The 17,126-nt window shown below is 44.6% G+C and overlaps 1 protein-coding gene across 4 annotated transcripts in view; it reads left to right on the top strand.

The window, feature by feature from the left end:
- The window catches only part of LOC146868323 (uncharacterized), a 35,741-nt gene extending 18,948 nt beyond the window's left edge, over nucleotides 1–16,793 (top strand). For 2 of the 4 annotated variants that reach the window (XR_014962857.1, XM_085609733.1), the window contains 2 exons: nucleotides 4,333–4,428; nucleotides 16,010–16,793. Coding sequence is in view for 2 of the 4 variants with exons in the window: in XM_085609733.1 (XP_085465859.1) it covers nucleotides 4,333–4,428; nucleotides 16,010–16,417 (504 nt within the window). In the remaining 2 variants the exon portion in view is untranslated. Of the gene's footprint in view, nucleotides 1–4,332; nucleotides 4,429–4,652; nucleotides 8,959–16,009 lie in introns of those variants that run through there. The other 2 variants (XM_085609734.1, XR_014962858.1) reach the window with 2 other exon arrangements.
- The last annotated feature ends 333 nt before the right edge of the window (nucleotides 16,794–17,126 follow it).

Consider the following 17,126-nt stretch of genomic DNA (forward strand, 5'->3'; position numbering starts at 1 on the left):
ACACAACCATTACCACAGCCTGTACGTACCGTCAACAACTTGTGGTCATTCCCCCGGTACGAGGTCACTATCCCTGTGGCTCTTGTAGTGTTTGTCCTCAGACAACTAAGACCACATCAGTGGACATAGGAACTAGCCGTCCCTGGATATTAAACAGTCACACGAATTGTAATTCTGAGTGTGTGATATACATGATCACATGCCCTTGTTTTCTACACTACATTGGGCACACTACACGCAAAGTGAAGCTCCGTATTAGTGAGCATAAGAGCACGATTCGATGTATGAAACAGTCTACTTGCCTTACAGATCATTTCTTGGTCAAACAACACAAAGCTGATGATCTTAGGTGGATCGTGCTCGAACGACCTCTCATTCCCCAGCACATTGCAGATACTTCAAGGTTTCTGTTCTCTAAAGAGCAGAGGTGGATTTTCAAATTGAAAACAGACACGCACGGCATGAATGACAGCATTCCTTGGACCTCCATCTGAAAGTCTGATCGATCATCTGATTTTTTGTGATCCACCAACGCATTTACACTCTATCAGTGACTTCATCACGAACAACATTCTTAATTACAGTTAGGATTGATGATCAGTATGAACACCCATGGAATTGCATTTATGAGTGCCCACATTTGCAGGAACATCCGATGTACCAACACTCTTTTAAGAATTTTTCCAACATACTTCACCCTAGAAATCGACGGGGCTTTGATTGTATTGTACACCCACGCTTTTGTGCATAGGAGTGTTTAGATTTCACGCAACTGAGACATGCGTCTGACTAGGGATGCCATGTACCTTTTTACACCATCAGTCCCTAGAAATTCTAGAAATATCTTTGTGCAAGATAGATGCGACCTAGAGGAGTGACTGTGAGTGCTGGTTGTCCCTGTGACTATGTTTAGCTTGTTCCCAATTTGTGTGTGGAGTACATGTCTTGGTGGTAAAGGCCCTCTGTCCACTTTCGGTAGTTAATACCCCAGATCTGACAAATAGCTTAAGATCGGTCGCTATTAGACACCTTTCAAGTACAGGTATGGAGATATGAGTATCATCGACATGAGAGTAGACCCCAAGTAGGTGGTAGGCTCACACTGTAGTGGACCGTCGTCATCATGATTTACTCTGTTTGGCGACTTTAACCCAACTAGTTAGGTGAATCTCATTCCATTAGGCCCGACTGGTGTTAGGATTGAGTCATCTCCCTGCGCTGCGATACAATCCGCTTTATGGGTGACCCCTGTGGGATGGCCATATTTTGAGGACTTCAGTCTGTAGTCCCCTTTCATTTTTGGAATATATCACATCATAGCAAGTGTGTTTAATCCTCATCTCCACTCTGTTGATGCCCTAGCGTATATATTACTAATGGATGTCCCAGCCTCTATACATTTTTGTGGCTGGTCCCCTCTGGGCGTAACTCTGATGTCAGGAAATGTGAGCATACGCTTGCTTCATCTGCACCAAACACAAAGGAAACACTAGTATTTGTGTTTCTAATTGTGTTTTTAATTGCACCCACTCAGCAGATTGAGGTGGTTACCTTATTTCCTTTATATACTTACTTCACGCATGATATTTCAGGTTTGGCCCGCTCCTTGTGACCCTTCAGGCGCATGCGCTCGTTATAGATACGACAACCACCGGAGTCATTCGATCAGTTCTTGTCACGCGCATGCGTGGAAACAAGTGTTCCTACGCTTATGCTTTGATGTGAAGATCTGTATCAAACATCTAGACATCATTGGCACTTTATGTTTTAAATGCACTCCTGTCGGAGAATAAGTTTGGATACTACACAGTCTGATCCAAACACTGGCTGATCTCAAGCACTGTAATTGATGTTGTCGGGATCAGCGCTCCCAGTAATTTGGTACGCACATGCGCGTGCGATAGACACTACAACGGCTGGAGGTGTCTCGATTAGTCCTTGCCACGCACATGCGTGGAGACGAGTGTCCCGATGCCTGAGCATGCTCATACAGACGCGTGGGCGCGCAGAGAGCTAAATACCAGCACCTGATTTTTAAACGAGTGATTGTGCTAATTAAGGCTGATATTTAAGGAGCCCCCTCCTTCCTGCCGTCACCTCCCAGACAGCTCGCAGTCTGGCCTGAAGTACCGACGGACAGGTAAGGAGAGGGGAGTCCTATGTTCTGTATGATGAAGACTGATGCATCTTTGTTTAACTTAATGTAGCTGGTTGGGAGGAGACAGTGCAATATTTACATCTCCCTCTGAATCAACAAATAGGGCTGCAGTATTCTCCCCCTTGCCTGACTGTATAGGTTTCTAAAGAGAGGTTGATCCTCTCAAACCATATATAGGGTGGCAATATTCTCCCCCTCTTGTGACTGCATTAGTTGTCAATGAAGGGTTCATCCTTTTTAATGTCAGAATTAGGGTTTCTCCTAATAGACTGAATTCTTAAGGGAATAACTTCCCCATATACCTGGATTGTCATGCTTGCGGGGCGGGTTTCTCAAGGTCATTGACTTGTTGGTTTTTGTGCGTTAAACATACTGTAAGGAGTGTAGATGGACAAGTATCAGTGCGCAACTTGTTCTTTTATCCTTACATTTTAACAGAGCGGTGCCTCCTTCTCCGAGCAGTCAGCCGGGTGAGGTGAGGTTTTCCTCCCACAGAAAGTTGGGTGAGTTGAATTCAGTTTTTGAAAATATTACTCATTTGTTACCACGTTTGGGTTCTTTTATAATAAGTGCGGTGCGTAAAGGGCCCTGCAGAATAGTAGTCACTGATGCTGTATTCGTATGTGAGATGCCTTTCTGATGGTTTGATTCTCCTAACTCCCTCTAGGAAAGAAGACAAAGTTCTTACATCCGAACAAAAGGTTGCTTGTCCGGTAGGGTGGCTTTTGCCACAGACTTACCTGATGATTATACTTTCACTGTTTTAAGGAATTTTTGTTTTTCACATAGTATACACTAAATAAGTTAATCCTGCAGTAGCCTTGACTTCCATCATTTCAGGTCCTGAAGAAAGCCAGGTCAGTTGACCACATCGGCTGAAACATGTCGACCTCACGAGACCAAGTCAGGAAATAGTCAATTTTTTCAAGACTAATTGTTCTTTTAAATATGACACATGGTCAATCTTCAATAAACATATTTTTTGCCCACGTAGTCCTTTTTAATGCACATTCACACTTGAGCACTGCACACTATTAGAGTCTTCACAAGTTGGAATACACACTGTGGCAGGAGTTTTTCTATCTTGGGATCATTAGGTCGGGCACTCGGCGGGGCCTGATGGCTCGATATTGTGGGCCCAGACCATGACCCCTTGGAGTCTCAGATGACGAAGCTCCGCCAATGAGGGTGGGCTGATGGACTCTTAACTCCAGCCAAGTGATGTACTAACTATTTGAAGAGGTTTTCATTTTGCTTACAGCATTTAGTGGCTTTCTGTTCTCCGTGAATGGACTTAACACCTTCTGTGAGTTGTTTTCTGGGATTGGGGACCCCACACGGCCCCCAACGGAGAGAGCCAGCCCCGGGGGATGGGGTCCCCGGGGCTATTAGTGGCCCGGCAGGGGGGCCACGCGGCCCCTCTCCCCCAAAATTTAAATAAATATATAAATTAGAAAGGCGGGCCCTGGGGGATGGGGTCCTTTAGTGGCCAGAGGAGGGGGGCAACACAGCCCCCCTCCAAAAAAAAAGCAAAAAAAAAAAAGCCATGGCTCGGGGATGGGGTCCCCGGGGCTGATTAAGGCCTCGGGAGGGGGGCCACGCGGCCCCATTCCCAAATTTAAATTTTAAAAAAAATAAAATTAGGGGGCAGACCCTGGGGGATGGGGTACCCAGGGCCAAAAAATAAGAAAAAGAAGGGGGGCTATGCAGCTCCCCTTTTAAAAAAAAAAAGAAATACCGGCATTGCCCCCTCCTTTCAGTGGAGTGTCACTGACCATGTCATGAGTGATGTAATATGTGACGTCATCAGCAGTGCATTACGGGGGCACGAGTTATAGTTAGCTCAACTAACTATAACGGGCGAATTTCTCTGGTTTTATATGAGTCAAATGTCCAACTCACTATAACGTCCCTGAAACCTATGGTTTTTTCAGTGAATATACCTTTTTTGGGCAGGGGCATTCTATACAGTAAATTCTGAATTGCAATTCAATAGTTTATTGATTTTCTTGGTTTCCTCCCTATATATATAGGAATGTGTGTGCGTGCGCACCTGTGTAAATATGTATTTCATGGAACTTACCCGTAGTATTTCAACCAATTCATTTCCTCATTTATCTCTTTATTGGAAAATATATTCATGTATTTCATCGTTTTTCATATTGCCTTCACAGGCAGCTGCTGAAGAGGCAGAGGCGCTTTTATTGAACGGCTCACTTCAAGGTTCTCACCTGTTTCACGCGGTTAAATTCGGGACTTCAGCTCTCATGGTGAGAATCATTCTATTTGTAAGTGATCAACAATGAATTCTCTAATATAGACATAACTTGAATACTAGTGTCTGCGTGTGTGTGTGTGTGTTTCTGTGGTTGTGTCTGCATATGTGTCTCAGATGTCTGTGGGTCAAGCTAGTTTTATTGCTAGTGACTGTCAAGATGGCGCTTCAATTTTTTCCCAGAGGCTGAAATAAAATTGTTGTTTTTCTACAACTCAGATTATGCCAATGCGAGACATTCACCATCGGTGAAACGCCGCATCCGAGTTCACAATGACCGGTTGTAAATAGGGGTCCAAGGCCAACAGAGGCCAAGCTGAAAACCAAAAGCCAGAAGCGTGAAGAAGAAATGCTGCAAATGCAACAGGGGCAATCACCTCTCCATGAAAATTCTGGGGCTAGTAATGAAGGGGGGGTAGTATTTCTTAACTTAACTAATGTTCAAGAAGCATCGTCTTTAGACAATAGTTTGAGAAAGAGATGTCCTGGTTGTACAGTGTGTGCTGCTCGTAAGGCGTAAGGCAAGCAAACACTGCTGATAACAATAGCAACACTCCCTTTCTCAATTCTGATACCCTACATAACTTTCAGGTGTCTGATTTGAACATGAGTAGCCCCAGAGGGTCTGCCCCACAGAAATTTAAAACAGATTCTCAGTGTTACAACACACCCCTGTTTTATTGCACCCACTGCTATTTCGTACCCCAGAGTCACTTTTTCACCAGTCAAAGGCCTCACGCACCATAGCACCAAACACTATCATTCCCCACCCTGAACAAGATATTAATGTGCTGCATCAGACTGATAACAAAGGTTGGGCTGAATCCGCCAATGTAACTGTTTCACACAACAGATCAAGTCGGAGGGATGTGCCATATGACCTCATCAGGACTCCATCCTCACAGGGGTGCGTCAGCCCTATGCTACAACAGGAGGACCCACAATCACCGTTCCCCCGCTAAGGACCTCCCACAATCACCGTTCCCTGCTAAGGGCCTCCCACAATCACCGTTCCCCCGCTAAGGGCCTCCCACAATCACCGTTCCCCCGCTAAGGGCCTCCCACAATCACCATTCCCCCGCTAAGGGCCTCCCACAATCACCGTTCCCCCGCTAAGGGCCTCCCGTAATCACCGTTCCTCTGCTAAGGACCTCCCACAATCAACATTCCCCCGCTAAGGGCCTCCCACAATCAACATTCCCCTCGTAAGGCTCCATTTACCATAATTTAAAGACTAAAATGGACCCCAGTGGTGAGGCTTCTGATGGTCCTTATCAAAGCTCCACACTCCTGGTCGTCACCCAGGTGCTGCTGCACCCCCGAAAGAGTCATCTGTTTCATCAGTAAGCCATGATACTTTACCTTCAATGACGGCCCTTAAGACTCATGGTCTGAACGTTGCATTTACCTGTGAAGCGGTTATTTACACATTAAGCAATACCAGTACATTTGAATGATTCCAGACCGTAGAAGGTATCGAAGTCAGCGTAGTTCTTAAATAACAAGTTGTAGAGGATTCAATTACTGACACTTTAGCTGATCCACGAATCAAGCTCGTGTCAAAGGTATCTGCAAATGTCATATCCCAAGTCCTAGATGTATCAAAATTGGTTTACATTGTGGCAAAGTTGTCAGTTGATCCACACAGTGTGCCGCTGTTGCCGCTGCTAAAGCTTCACCGTCTAGTGAATCCATTGTCATTTCAGCCATTGGTGGCAGGCAGTATGAATCATAAACAGCCCTTGAGGCACTGGGCTGGAGCCCGGCAGCTGTCAGTCACTCTCTTATTGTCGTTTTAGGAGACCGTGATGCCGCCGCCCATATCCACGGACTATCAGCTGTCAAAGCTGCTGTAGATCACTTACGACAAAATACAGAGCCTTTGATTGCTGCTATTTTAGCAGGTGCCTACGTTCGCCTTGATGCCATGTGCCCGGGAAACTGACAATGTCACCCAAAGAGCAAAGCTCCTCAAAAAGGTCAAAAACATCATGCGACAAGCGTAAAGAAAAGGGGTGAGCTGCCAGAGTTGCCAGAAATCATTTAGCCAAAAACCTAAAAATAGCCAACAAACTGTTAATATACGCCATAATATTAAAGCCAATGGTGGATATTTACTACTGGGCCCTACCTCAGAGAGCCTCAGCCACTCATGACAATGACAATGCTAGGAGCAACCCTACACCAGTTTGTTTTAGAAAGCGCTAGCTGAGGTGGGGAAAGTGAACTGTCACATCAAAAAGTTGTGCGATTCATGTTTTTTTAATGGACTCTAAATACATAACTGTAAAGGCCTGGAATGTGGTGTCTGTAAAGGCCTGGGTGCCTTCTATTGATTCACATGTGTGCTTTATGGGAAAACTCAATCTCCCAACTAAAACTGAGGATTATACATTTTATGACATGGAGTGCCATCAGGACAATGAGTCCAATTATATTTTTAACAGATGTATTTGCGGTGAGCCAGCTTGGGAGTTTTCAGGTTCTACATTTAACTGATTTCATCACCACATTTGTTACACCGCCTTTTTAAAAACTATAGTTTTCTAGCACATTTTGCAGAATCAGAGCAATGTGGGGGCAAAGCCCTCTGCAGAACTTTATGATACAAACTAGATGTCACCCCCTGAGTAAACAGAATTCATGCCCTGATATGAATATAACACAGACTAGGTGTTTGATTTCTAAAGGGAACTGACTCATTACTGTCAACAAGATGTGGACATTTTAGCAGATGCTTTTTTTTTTCATTTTCAAAAAACCTTTATTAGAGGTAAGAAGCATTAGACACAGCATAATGCCTACATCCCTGAGTGGACCGGCAAAGCAATATAGCACGTTAGTCATCAAGTAGGATGGGAAGGGAATACACAGCAAGCCGCCTACAACCACAGTGTTTAGCAGATGCTTGTATTCGGTTTCGACACGGTGTCATAACGGCGTCTAGGAAACAATTCTTAATGAGTACGGTCAGGCGGATGAATATGCCAATTCTGACTACATTGACCCCATTCAGTATATTACGCTGGCTTCAGTCTGATTGCCGATGTTCATGTTTTGCTTTTAAAACCTTTGCTTGTTAGCGCTGCTCCCCGTAATAATTCTCACAGACAGCAAAAGAGATTCTCAACGCCCGCTATTCAGTGGTTGATACATTTGGAACACGGTTAAACAATCACCATCCCTCACACTTTGAGCAGCGGCAAGCTTAAAGTTGGCTCCTATGTTTTAGACGGTTTTGCTGATATTGATGCGGCCCACACGGCCTTCGAATGTAATGGTTGAATTCTTCACGGTTGTCCAATTTGTTATGCTGGAAACGACTTTAACAAGATGACGAGTTTCTAAAAAGATGCAACTTCAATGTCAGAAGTATTTGGAAACATGAATGGCGCGAGCAGTTAGTTGAGTGATCTGAAACCGCAGACTTTTCTCAAGGAAAGTGATTTACACGAACCCTTGAATCCGCGTGATTCACCATATGGGGGAGGGTGAACCAACGCTGTTACTCTTTATCGAATGGCCTCAGCTGATGAAAAGATGTTTTACTATGATTTTACCAGCCTATGCCCCTTTGTAATTAAAACAAACGTTTATCCTGTAGGACATTATAAGATCATTTATAAAGATTTTGGTGGCCCCCGGACGTATTTCAGTCTTATCACATGTAGCATTCAACCACCAAGAGAGCTTTTTTCCCTATACTTCATTGCCAATTTGAGGGCAAGCTCCTATTTACCCTGTGGTGTGCGTGCACAGAAGCCAGGCAGGTGAGCCTGTGTGCTCACTATGATGCAGATTGTGCTCTGCCTGGCACGTGGGACACTGTAGCAGTGGATGTCCTTCGGAAAAATGCTTTGTGGTAGAGCTCATTTATAAAGTATGGCATTTTGAAAAGGGTTTTCACTGGTGTAAGACTGTCCTGTAGAGTCAGTCTGATTTTAGGACTGATAACGATGCTGTGATTTATTTGCTGCGTATATTATAATGTCTTTTATAACTACATCATTATACCACTATTAAGCCTGAATATGTATTTTTGGATATTCATGTTATCGCTAAACATAATAAAATATTTGTGATTTTGAATGATGAATCTGTAATGAACTACCTCTGTGTTTTTGCTGTTATGCAAATCGGTTTTCAATGAAATTGTAGATAATGTGGCAAACTAAAACTACCTCTGTAGCTCTTTTACCGTTGATAAAATCTATTTGTTAAAATTCTTTTCAATAATGTTATAGTATGAAACTATCAAATATGACTGTGATTCTTTGCTATGTCCACAATATTGTGCTTAAAAAGCCTTATGCCGCCGCTAAACAAGACATGGCAGAGCAAGCTCCTAAAAAATGTAAAAATCTGTTCTCATACTACGCTTATGTCATACACTTTGATACAAAATCTGTTCCTATAATTGTTATGCTTTTGACTCGAACTCTTACTTTTATATGCCTTGATTGACGATCTGTTTTAAAGAAAATCATTTTATTTGCCTTTGATTTCATTAAAATATCATCAAATTCAAGAAGAAGAATTATCCTTTAAAAACATGTTGCATGTGTATGCTACAAAGATACTGATCTTATCAAAACATTTTAAGGATCAATTACAAGCATATACGACTGAATCCATCGACCAAAGGAGCGTGTCCGCCTGTCAAAATCAATTAGCCAAAATACATGGTAATGCACCATAATGTGCCTTGTCAATGTTGTTTCAAAGGAAATATTCAGTTTGGTTAATACCAACCTCTGCATAGAGGTGGGCGAACCACTAAAACCTCGCGCCAGGCTCAAGCCCGATGCCTGACTCTACTCAAGGTCCTCCCGGGAGGTGATGCAGCTTAGTGGCTTTAGCTGCAGATCATGTAACATAGGTAGCCAGGTTCGAATCCTAGCCTTTAATTAGCATCCTATGAATCCCGGCAAATCTCTATGTGCCAGAAAAAAAAATGTGTAACGCAATCTCAGTTGTGAAGCGCTCTTATGTCCTTGGGCTTGGATTGTGCAATGTAAAATGTGGATTCTGTTCTAACCTCCTCCTCCTAGAATTAAGGAGAAAGCATTATCCTTTGAAGTCAGAGCTACCCATGTAGTGGCTAAACTGTACACCGTGAAACTGGAAAACTGGGTATCAATCCCAGCTTCCCTGAATGATCAAATTGTGTAATCCTAGGCAAATACTTTATTTCACCTAGACTGCTTTTTGCTCACTGTGACTTATGATAGCACCTTCAAATAAGAGAGCTCAGGAGGTGCTTCGTACAACAATTTCTCATGTTTGATTTAATAGAGTATAATGTTGCACCATCTAAAAAGAGAATCTAGGCCACATGTAGGATATACAGCACCACTAAATTGCCTCTTAGTTCACTAACAGCATTATCATCAGGGTGGGCACTGCAATGTTTCTCGATTCGTATTTAAGACAAAATCTGATGTATGTTTTAAAGAAATGCAATTTTTGTTTTCGAATTTTGAGGACACCGTATCATATTCTATCATGATATTTGTTGAATGATTTGTATGCCAAATATTTTCAAGGTTCGACTCATGCATGGGCTCTGAAAGTTAGAGCTCAACACTTGGCTTGGCTCTGCTCTCCCTGTTAAGATGTTGGCTCCTCCACCTCTACCTCAGCGAAAATATTTTGCTGTGTTTCGGTAATAAGTAGGAATCTATTCTTTACAGTGAGCTAAGTTTATATTGCGAACTGGGAGGTTTTAGCCAAGTAGAGCATTCTGCAACTGACTATGACTCAAAATGCAGACTTGGAACATAGAGCGGGATAGAAACACCGTCGGCCATGGAGGCTTCAGTGATGCAAGTCTACCCTGCTGCTGCCAACTTTGGAGCTCAGGAGCCGTTCAATATGTTTCTGGGCCGTCTTCTATTTGGCAATACCATGTTTTATATAGTTCATCTATGGCTGTAAATAAAAGAAGTTGACATCTCCTTTGTTCAGTGTTACTCAGTTTACCAACCTAGGTAGGATGGCAGGCTGGATTGCATTTGCTGGGACTTGAGATCCAGGCGTACAGATAACCACTGATTCCCCGGGTGATGGTTCTACTCACAGGTATTTCTTTTTGCCGGCTGTATGTGCTATAGTGTTTGACAGTTCACAGGTGGGCAAGGATACTAGAGTGGACACTGTCTGTCAGGACAACACCGTTTGTCATGTCAAGATAGCATTCTGTCTATCATCTTGTGCTTGTAGTAATAGACCAGAGAGTGCAGCCTCTTCGAGGTGTGGAATGATAACGGTTGCAGCGGTTGCTGGTTTGGGTAACTTCTCAAACAATGGACAGTAATTAATTTGCAGAAAAATGAGTGCCAGGGCCCTGTTCAGGAGGCCACTGCCACTTGCACCACTCAGCGCCCTTGTCAGCGCTGCCCGCAACAGTAACAACCCAACTATTAACCATCACACACCTACAAGTGTGACAATTCAGATTATTCCAGGCCTCCAAAGCTGCAAGGATGGCTTGATGGCAGGTATTAGTCCGCTTTAATGTTTACTGAATTAATAAACAACTGCTGTTGTGATCGTCTCTAAATTAGACAAACAGCACCACCATGTGGTGACTGTCAAAAGTGCCAGTGCTGATAATGAAATGCCCGTGCCAAGCACAGGAAACCACTGGCTCCAATTAAGCACTGACAGTGGATACATTTCTCATCGTTTTTGCAGGACTCATGTAATTAGGACTTTTGGTTCTATAAAAATAAAAAGTTCAATTTCTATGCAGAAAATGCCTAATCCAGAGGACTGTCGACTGTCTCTATCCTCTCCAACAAATTATGCAAACAGTGGAGGAAATTTAACCCTTGTCTTATCCGCCAAGTTTCAAATTTCCCACAGAAATTGTAGCAATTCAAATTACAACACAGCTTTTGTATGTGGCTTGAAGCTGGGGATGAGACTAGATTGGAGGAGATGTACATGAGGGAAACTCCTGTAAGTGAACGGAAGTTACAATGGACCAATAAAGCATCTTCAAAGGTTTTTGATCCATTAAGAAAATATAGCCGGTCGCGTGCCAGTACAAGGGTCTAACCGTCGTCCCTAAAAAATGTTATGCAGAAAAGAACAGCAATAAAGCCACCTAATGACTCCCTATATATCCTGCCTAGCTGACAGGCCCCCTCTTGTCTTCCTTCTTGTGACCTCCATTCTACAAATTCTGGCCTTTTGGTGGTCCAGTGCTGTTGCTGCCAGAGACTGGGTGGTTGCTCCTCCTCTGTGCTGGTGCCTCTCTGTTGGAACTCCTTGCTTCTTTCACTCATCACAAAAATCTAGGAGTTTCTCCTGTTCCATAAGACTGTCAAAATGTGTTGTACTGCAAATATTTAGCCTACACCCTTTGGTTTGAGAAGTTCTCTGCCTGCTTTCTTAACAAGTCGAAACCCTTTGGAGTGTATACTTGCTTTAAAAAAATAACACAACTCAAAATTAAATTCTAACAAGATACCATACAGAACGTCTGCTGCTGCATAGAAGGGATTTAAGCAAAATGGCAAAGCAGCTGTGGAGGTTTACGTTGTGCTGGACAGTGATAGAAAGTTGAGTCTTATATCCCTTGTGACGCACGACCCCTGCAGCTACTGGTCTCCTACTGATCAGCAACCAGATATACGAGCATCAGATCTTTCAGAGGGTTTATCTTTCTCTCAACAGTATTCAGATACACTCTTGCATCCGAAGTCCTCTGCATGGCTTGGAAAAGCTGTGCTACAAAGCGCTCTATTCATTTTCTGCTTAGCCATGTGTTTTTCCACCAGACTATATATTGAGTGGCAATGGAGGCATGCTGAGTCATGGTAAAGGGCCTTTTTACCTGTAGCCCTTAATAAGACTACCTTATGCCTCCTTCTAGTTAAAGTTCCATCCTCATCTCATAGTTGGCGTCTCTTCACTTCCTCATTTGTGGAACATGTGTAGTAACTGTGCATGTGTATGTTGTGAGTGTTGCATGTGTACTGAGTGAAAGGTGGGATCATTTGGATCCTGTGTGCATAATGCATGACATGGTGGCCCTCCTTCATTCAATCTGTCTTTATCCAAGATGAAGATGGCAGTCTGTGTGTCCTCCTGTTCAGAACCTATCCCCAATACTTGTTCTCTGTGGTGATTAGAGGTAGACTGACAGCCCATCCCTTTGTTAAGGTAGGCTTGCCCCTGCTTGAGGGAAACCTCCTCTTCCCCCCATCTGCTTGCATTGTTGTTTGTTGTGTAGCAATGGTTCCTGTTCTGGCCTCTGCCGCATGCATTAGTTCCAATGGAGTGTTATGTTCCTATTTCCATTGTTTTCTATGGGAGTGTCTTTTAATACCAGTGCATGTCCATGTGGGGTGACTGACTTATTTCAAGAATGGCCTGGAGTACATTTGAGTCTGTGTTGATATCTTTAAGGTTGTAGTAACTTTAGAAGTGTATTTTTTGTGAATTGTAATTGTCTTACAATCTTTTGTGGGTGGGTGGGTGTTTTGTTTTAGCATCTCTCTTTCAAACCCCTGGTTAGAATTGTCTTGCAATCTTTTGTGGGTGGGTGGGTGTTTTGTTTTAGCATCTCTCTCCCAAACCCCTGGTTAGAATTGTCTTGCAATCTTTTGTGGGTGGGTGGGTGTTTTGTTTTAGCATCTCTCTCCCAAACCCCTGGTTAGAATTGTCTTGCAATCTTTTGTGGGTGGGTGGGTGTTTTGTTTTAGCATCTCTCTCCCAAACCCCTGGTTAGAATTGTCTTGCAATCTTTTGTGGGTGGGTGGGTGTTTTGTTTTAGCATCTCTCTCCCAAACCCCTGGTTAGAATTGTCTTGCAATCTTTTGTGGGTGGGTGGGTGTTTTGTTTTAGCATCTCTCTCCCAAACCCCTGGTTAGAATTGTCTTACAATCTTTTGTGAGTGGGTGGGTGTTTTGTTTTAGCATCTCTCTCCCAAACCCCTGGTTAGAATTGTCTTACAATCTTTTGTGGGTGGGTGGGTGTTTTGTTTTAGCATCTCTCTCCCAAACCCCTTCTTAGATTTCACCAAATCTTTTCCATTTTGTAGTAATTATTCCCCATTTTCCCACCTCTCCCCTGATCTTTCCCATATTTACTACTAAAATGTTTTCCAATGTGTTTTGGCATCTCTGCCACCGTGGCAGAGATCTCCACACATAAAAGATAAGAGAGGTGGAGTCTGGTCACTTTCAAGGACGTGGTCATAGTGGCTGCATCCTGCTTCCCTACCATAAAACTGTATTTTTCCAACAAAAAAACCTTCCCATATGTAGGACTCGAGGAGTCATGAAGTCTATAAGGGAGCTGCCACATTGGGCAGAGAACCAGTGTAATCAACCTAACAAAAAGGTGCGTTAAATACCTTTAGGGTCATATCTTGGTCCACAGACGATACTAGCACCTTGTCGTTTTTTGTGCTTTTTTATTTTAATTGCCTGGTACCAAGAGTCTCTCTTCTTCGAAGTTGTAGCACTGACTTGACATTAATGTTATTTACTGTGCTAGGCTGTTTCCAAGTTTCTAACCCCTATCGCCTCGTAAAGTTAGCTTTGTCTGCTCACCCTTGCTACCTAGAGAGAGTCAATGCCCTAATGTAGTAACTTGGAGTGCAATTGAATTGTTTTCCCTTAGGACACCAGTGCTTATTGACAGTTCACACACCCCAATAGTTTGCAATACATGGCATTGTAGGGACTCTGAAACAGTGCCAAGGCCACAGCAGACTCAACTTTCCTGCAGCAACAAGAAGCTGTCTTCATGGCCTCCTCCTTCAGTAGTTGCATCCACAGGTCGACGTTCAGCCTCTCTCCTTTCCCACCAGGGCAGGATGCCAGTTCCACTGTTTCCATTGGTGCAAAAAGGGAGCGCGGCCAGCAGACAGCACCATTTATTTATTTGTGTAACCGTTTTATATAGCGAGGCTGTCCCATGTAGTATAAGCATGTTGTACACCCTGACAACACAGTCCAATCACATAAGCAATCAAAGAACACATGGGAATAACTGAACAGTGGAAGTGTCTTGGAGGACACAGAAGAGAGACAGGAACAGCCATAGCCACACCGCTGGCAGGAAACTATTAGAAAGGAACTGAAGGGATGGGATAGGATGAGAGGTGGATGTTAAAACATCGAAATCAGAGAAGTAAACTGTCAATCAAATGTTGGTAGAGTTGTTAGAGACAAGCACAGATCCTGTTTGCATAAGTGTGTCTGGCCTCGATGGGCTCCCGCCCTCCCTTGCAGTGGCAACTTGAACCCTAGCCATGAGATGGCAAGAGAAGGCAAATAATTGCCCACACACATCCTGGCCACCATTTGACACTCTTGGGAAACAGTACACCGCGGGTACTAAAATGATCGCCACTGCCAGGAAGTGACTTTAAGAAACGCCTCAGATGGGAAGAGACCAACCAGGGCAGGCTGCCCCTACCATAGCAGCCATTAAAAGGAAAAGGGAGTTCAAAAAGTGCTAAACCAAGACCCAGAATTATGAAGCCCTTGCGTCGTCATTGTGTCACGAAAGGCAGCGCTAGACAACGCAAGGGCTTCAGTGAGATTTAATAAGCCACGCAAAAGCCACCTTGTGTGTCTTAGTAAATCCAGAGCAACGCAAGGAAGCGTAAGTCGCTGTCTTGTGCTACTGCGCATTGGGAAGGCGTTCCATGTAGTGGCGTACCAAGAGGGGCAGTCCACATTTTAGGGGGAGCGGCGTAGTCTCCCCCCTTGCTCTTACCTACATCCTTTGCGGGGCGGCAAAGGCAGGAATTCCCAGCACTCACCCACCCCTCTGCTCTTACATTCGGCTGCCGCAGGCGGCATAAGGCCTATCTGCGCCACTGGTTCCATGGGTGAAGCTTAGGTGTTCCTATGCATTCCCCAATGGATTATGGCACATTCCCAGATGTAATAAGTATAGTAAACGTGGGAATGGGTCAAAATGACACACCTTCTCAACAGAGACGTAACGAGGAGAAATGTGTTTATTTCTCCACATTATTTCCTCTTTCTATGTGTGCCCATAGAAAGAGGATAATGCCTCTGAGGATTATTTTTGTCAGGAACGTTTTCCTTCCTGCACAAAACCAATCCTGCCGGTAACACAGGCACCTTTGCACCATGGCACTAGGCTGCACTGTGTCCGCCAGTGCAGAGAGAAAGTAGGAATGCGCCATATATTAGTAAATATGGCGCATTCCTGCTCTCTCCGTTTGACACAGCGCTGCAACTTGTCTTGATGCGTTGCACCAAATATTTGTAAATCTGGGCCCAGTTATTGTGCAGGATCTCAACACTACTGGAAATCCAACTTTTCATCCATCTTCTCGAGCAAAATCGACTTTCAGCATGTGTAACCTACCAGTTAGCCTTCTTGTAAACACTAGCCCATGGTAGTCCGCTAGCCAACACAATTCCTGAGAAGCACAGCAAAAAGACAGTGTGAATCGGGGCCGGACTGGGTGTGACCCGGGGACCAAAGGGTACCTACAACCGGCCACTCCGCATGTCACGGGCCACATAGACTGGTGGAAACCCTCCAAAGAACATATTGACTTGTCTTCCCTTTCCCAGGCTGGCCCACATAGGAACGAAGGACAGGACAGGGAGCCGGAGGAAGACGACGGGAGCGACGTCTCCTTTAACTGGTATCAACCCTTTACCAGCAATGCCCCCTCCACTAGTGACGAAGGAATAGAACCTATTACAGAGCGGGACGTCAGAAGAAAAGGCGGGGATGCCCCCGAAGCGTCGGAAAACCCGGAAGAGAGAGAGCGAGCAGGGAGAGCGGACGGAGAAGCAGAGGAGGAAGCACAACGCATACGGAACCCCAGAGCACAGCCGGAGGAAGGAGAGCCTGGAGGCCACCGTTCCGGTGATTCGCCCCGCCACACCTCAGGAGAGGTGTGGCTCTCGCAGGTACGGAGACGCGTAGCGGGCTTGGTTGGGAGGCCTGTGTGGGCTGCTAAAGCTAAGCGCTAGAGCCGGCGTATTAGCATTCCCTGAGCACTTCACATATAACACCTGAGACCTATCTGATTTGTAAATAAACCATCACGAGCACCACGGGTGGTATCCTCCTCCCTCACCCCCTATCCTGGGATCCCTACGGTGATTTAAGTGAAACCCTGACCTGACTCGGTCTCCTTTCGTTTTTCTCCGAGAGGAAGATCCCCGTGGAGGTAGCCGACCAGCCCCGGAGGAAAAGACGTAAACAGACCTTGGGGAAGAACCATCAAAGAACCGCAGTACACCCAGAACAACAACCTGACCCAGAGAGAAGGAACAGCTAAAAGAGGAGAACATACACGGGACTCATAAAAGAAGGAGTGTTGTAATCAGAATAAAAAGGCGTAGATCAAATACCTATCGTCACTTGATTATTCACCAGCGCGAATTCTACCAGGCGACACTGGGACGTCAAACCAGCCCTGCCAATTACTTCTGACACCCTGGGGGAGGTTGCTGATGGAAAACACTGCTGCTGCACTTTTGTTATACTTGTTACACTGCTATAAAACCGTCTTCCAGTAAGAAAAACGCCCCTCGCCGGTCCAAAACTGGCCCCCACCCTTCCAGTCCACCGGGAAAATGCCCGGTGCCTGCCACAGCCAGTCCAGTCCTGGTGTAAATCCTTCTCTATTGTCGATGGTCATCATGGGGGTCAAGTCTTTAGGACCCTCATCCACTG

Source organism: Triturus cristatus, chromosome 1_2, assembly GCF_964204655.1.
Source record: "Triturus cristatus chromosome 1_2, aTriCri1.1, whole genome shotgun sequence".
Taxonomy (NCBI): Eukaryota; Metazoa; Chordata; class Amphibia; order Caudata; family Salamandridae; genus Triturus; species Triturus cristatus.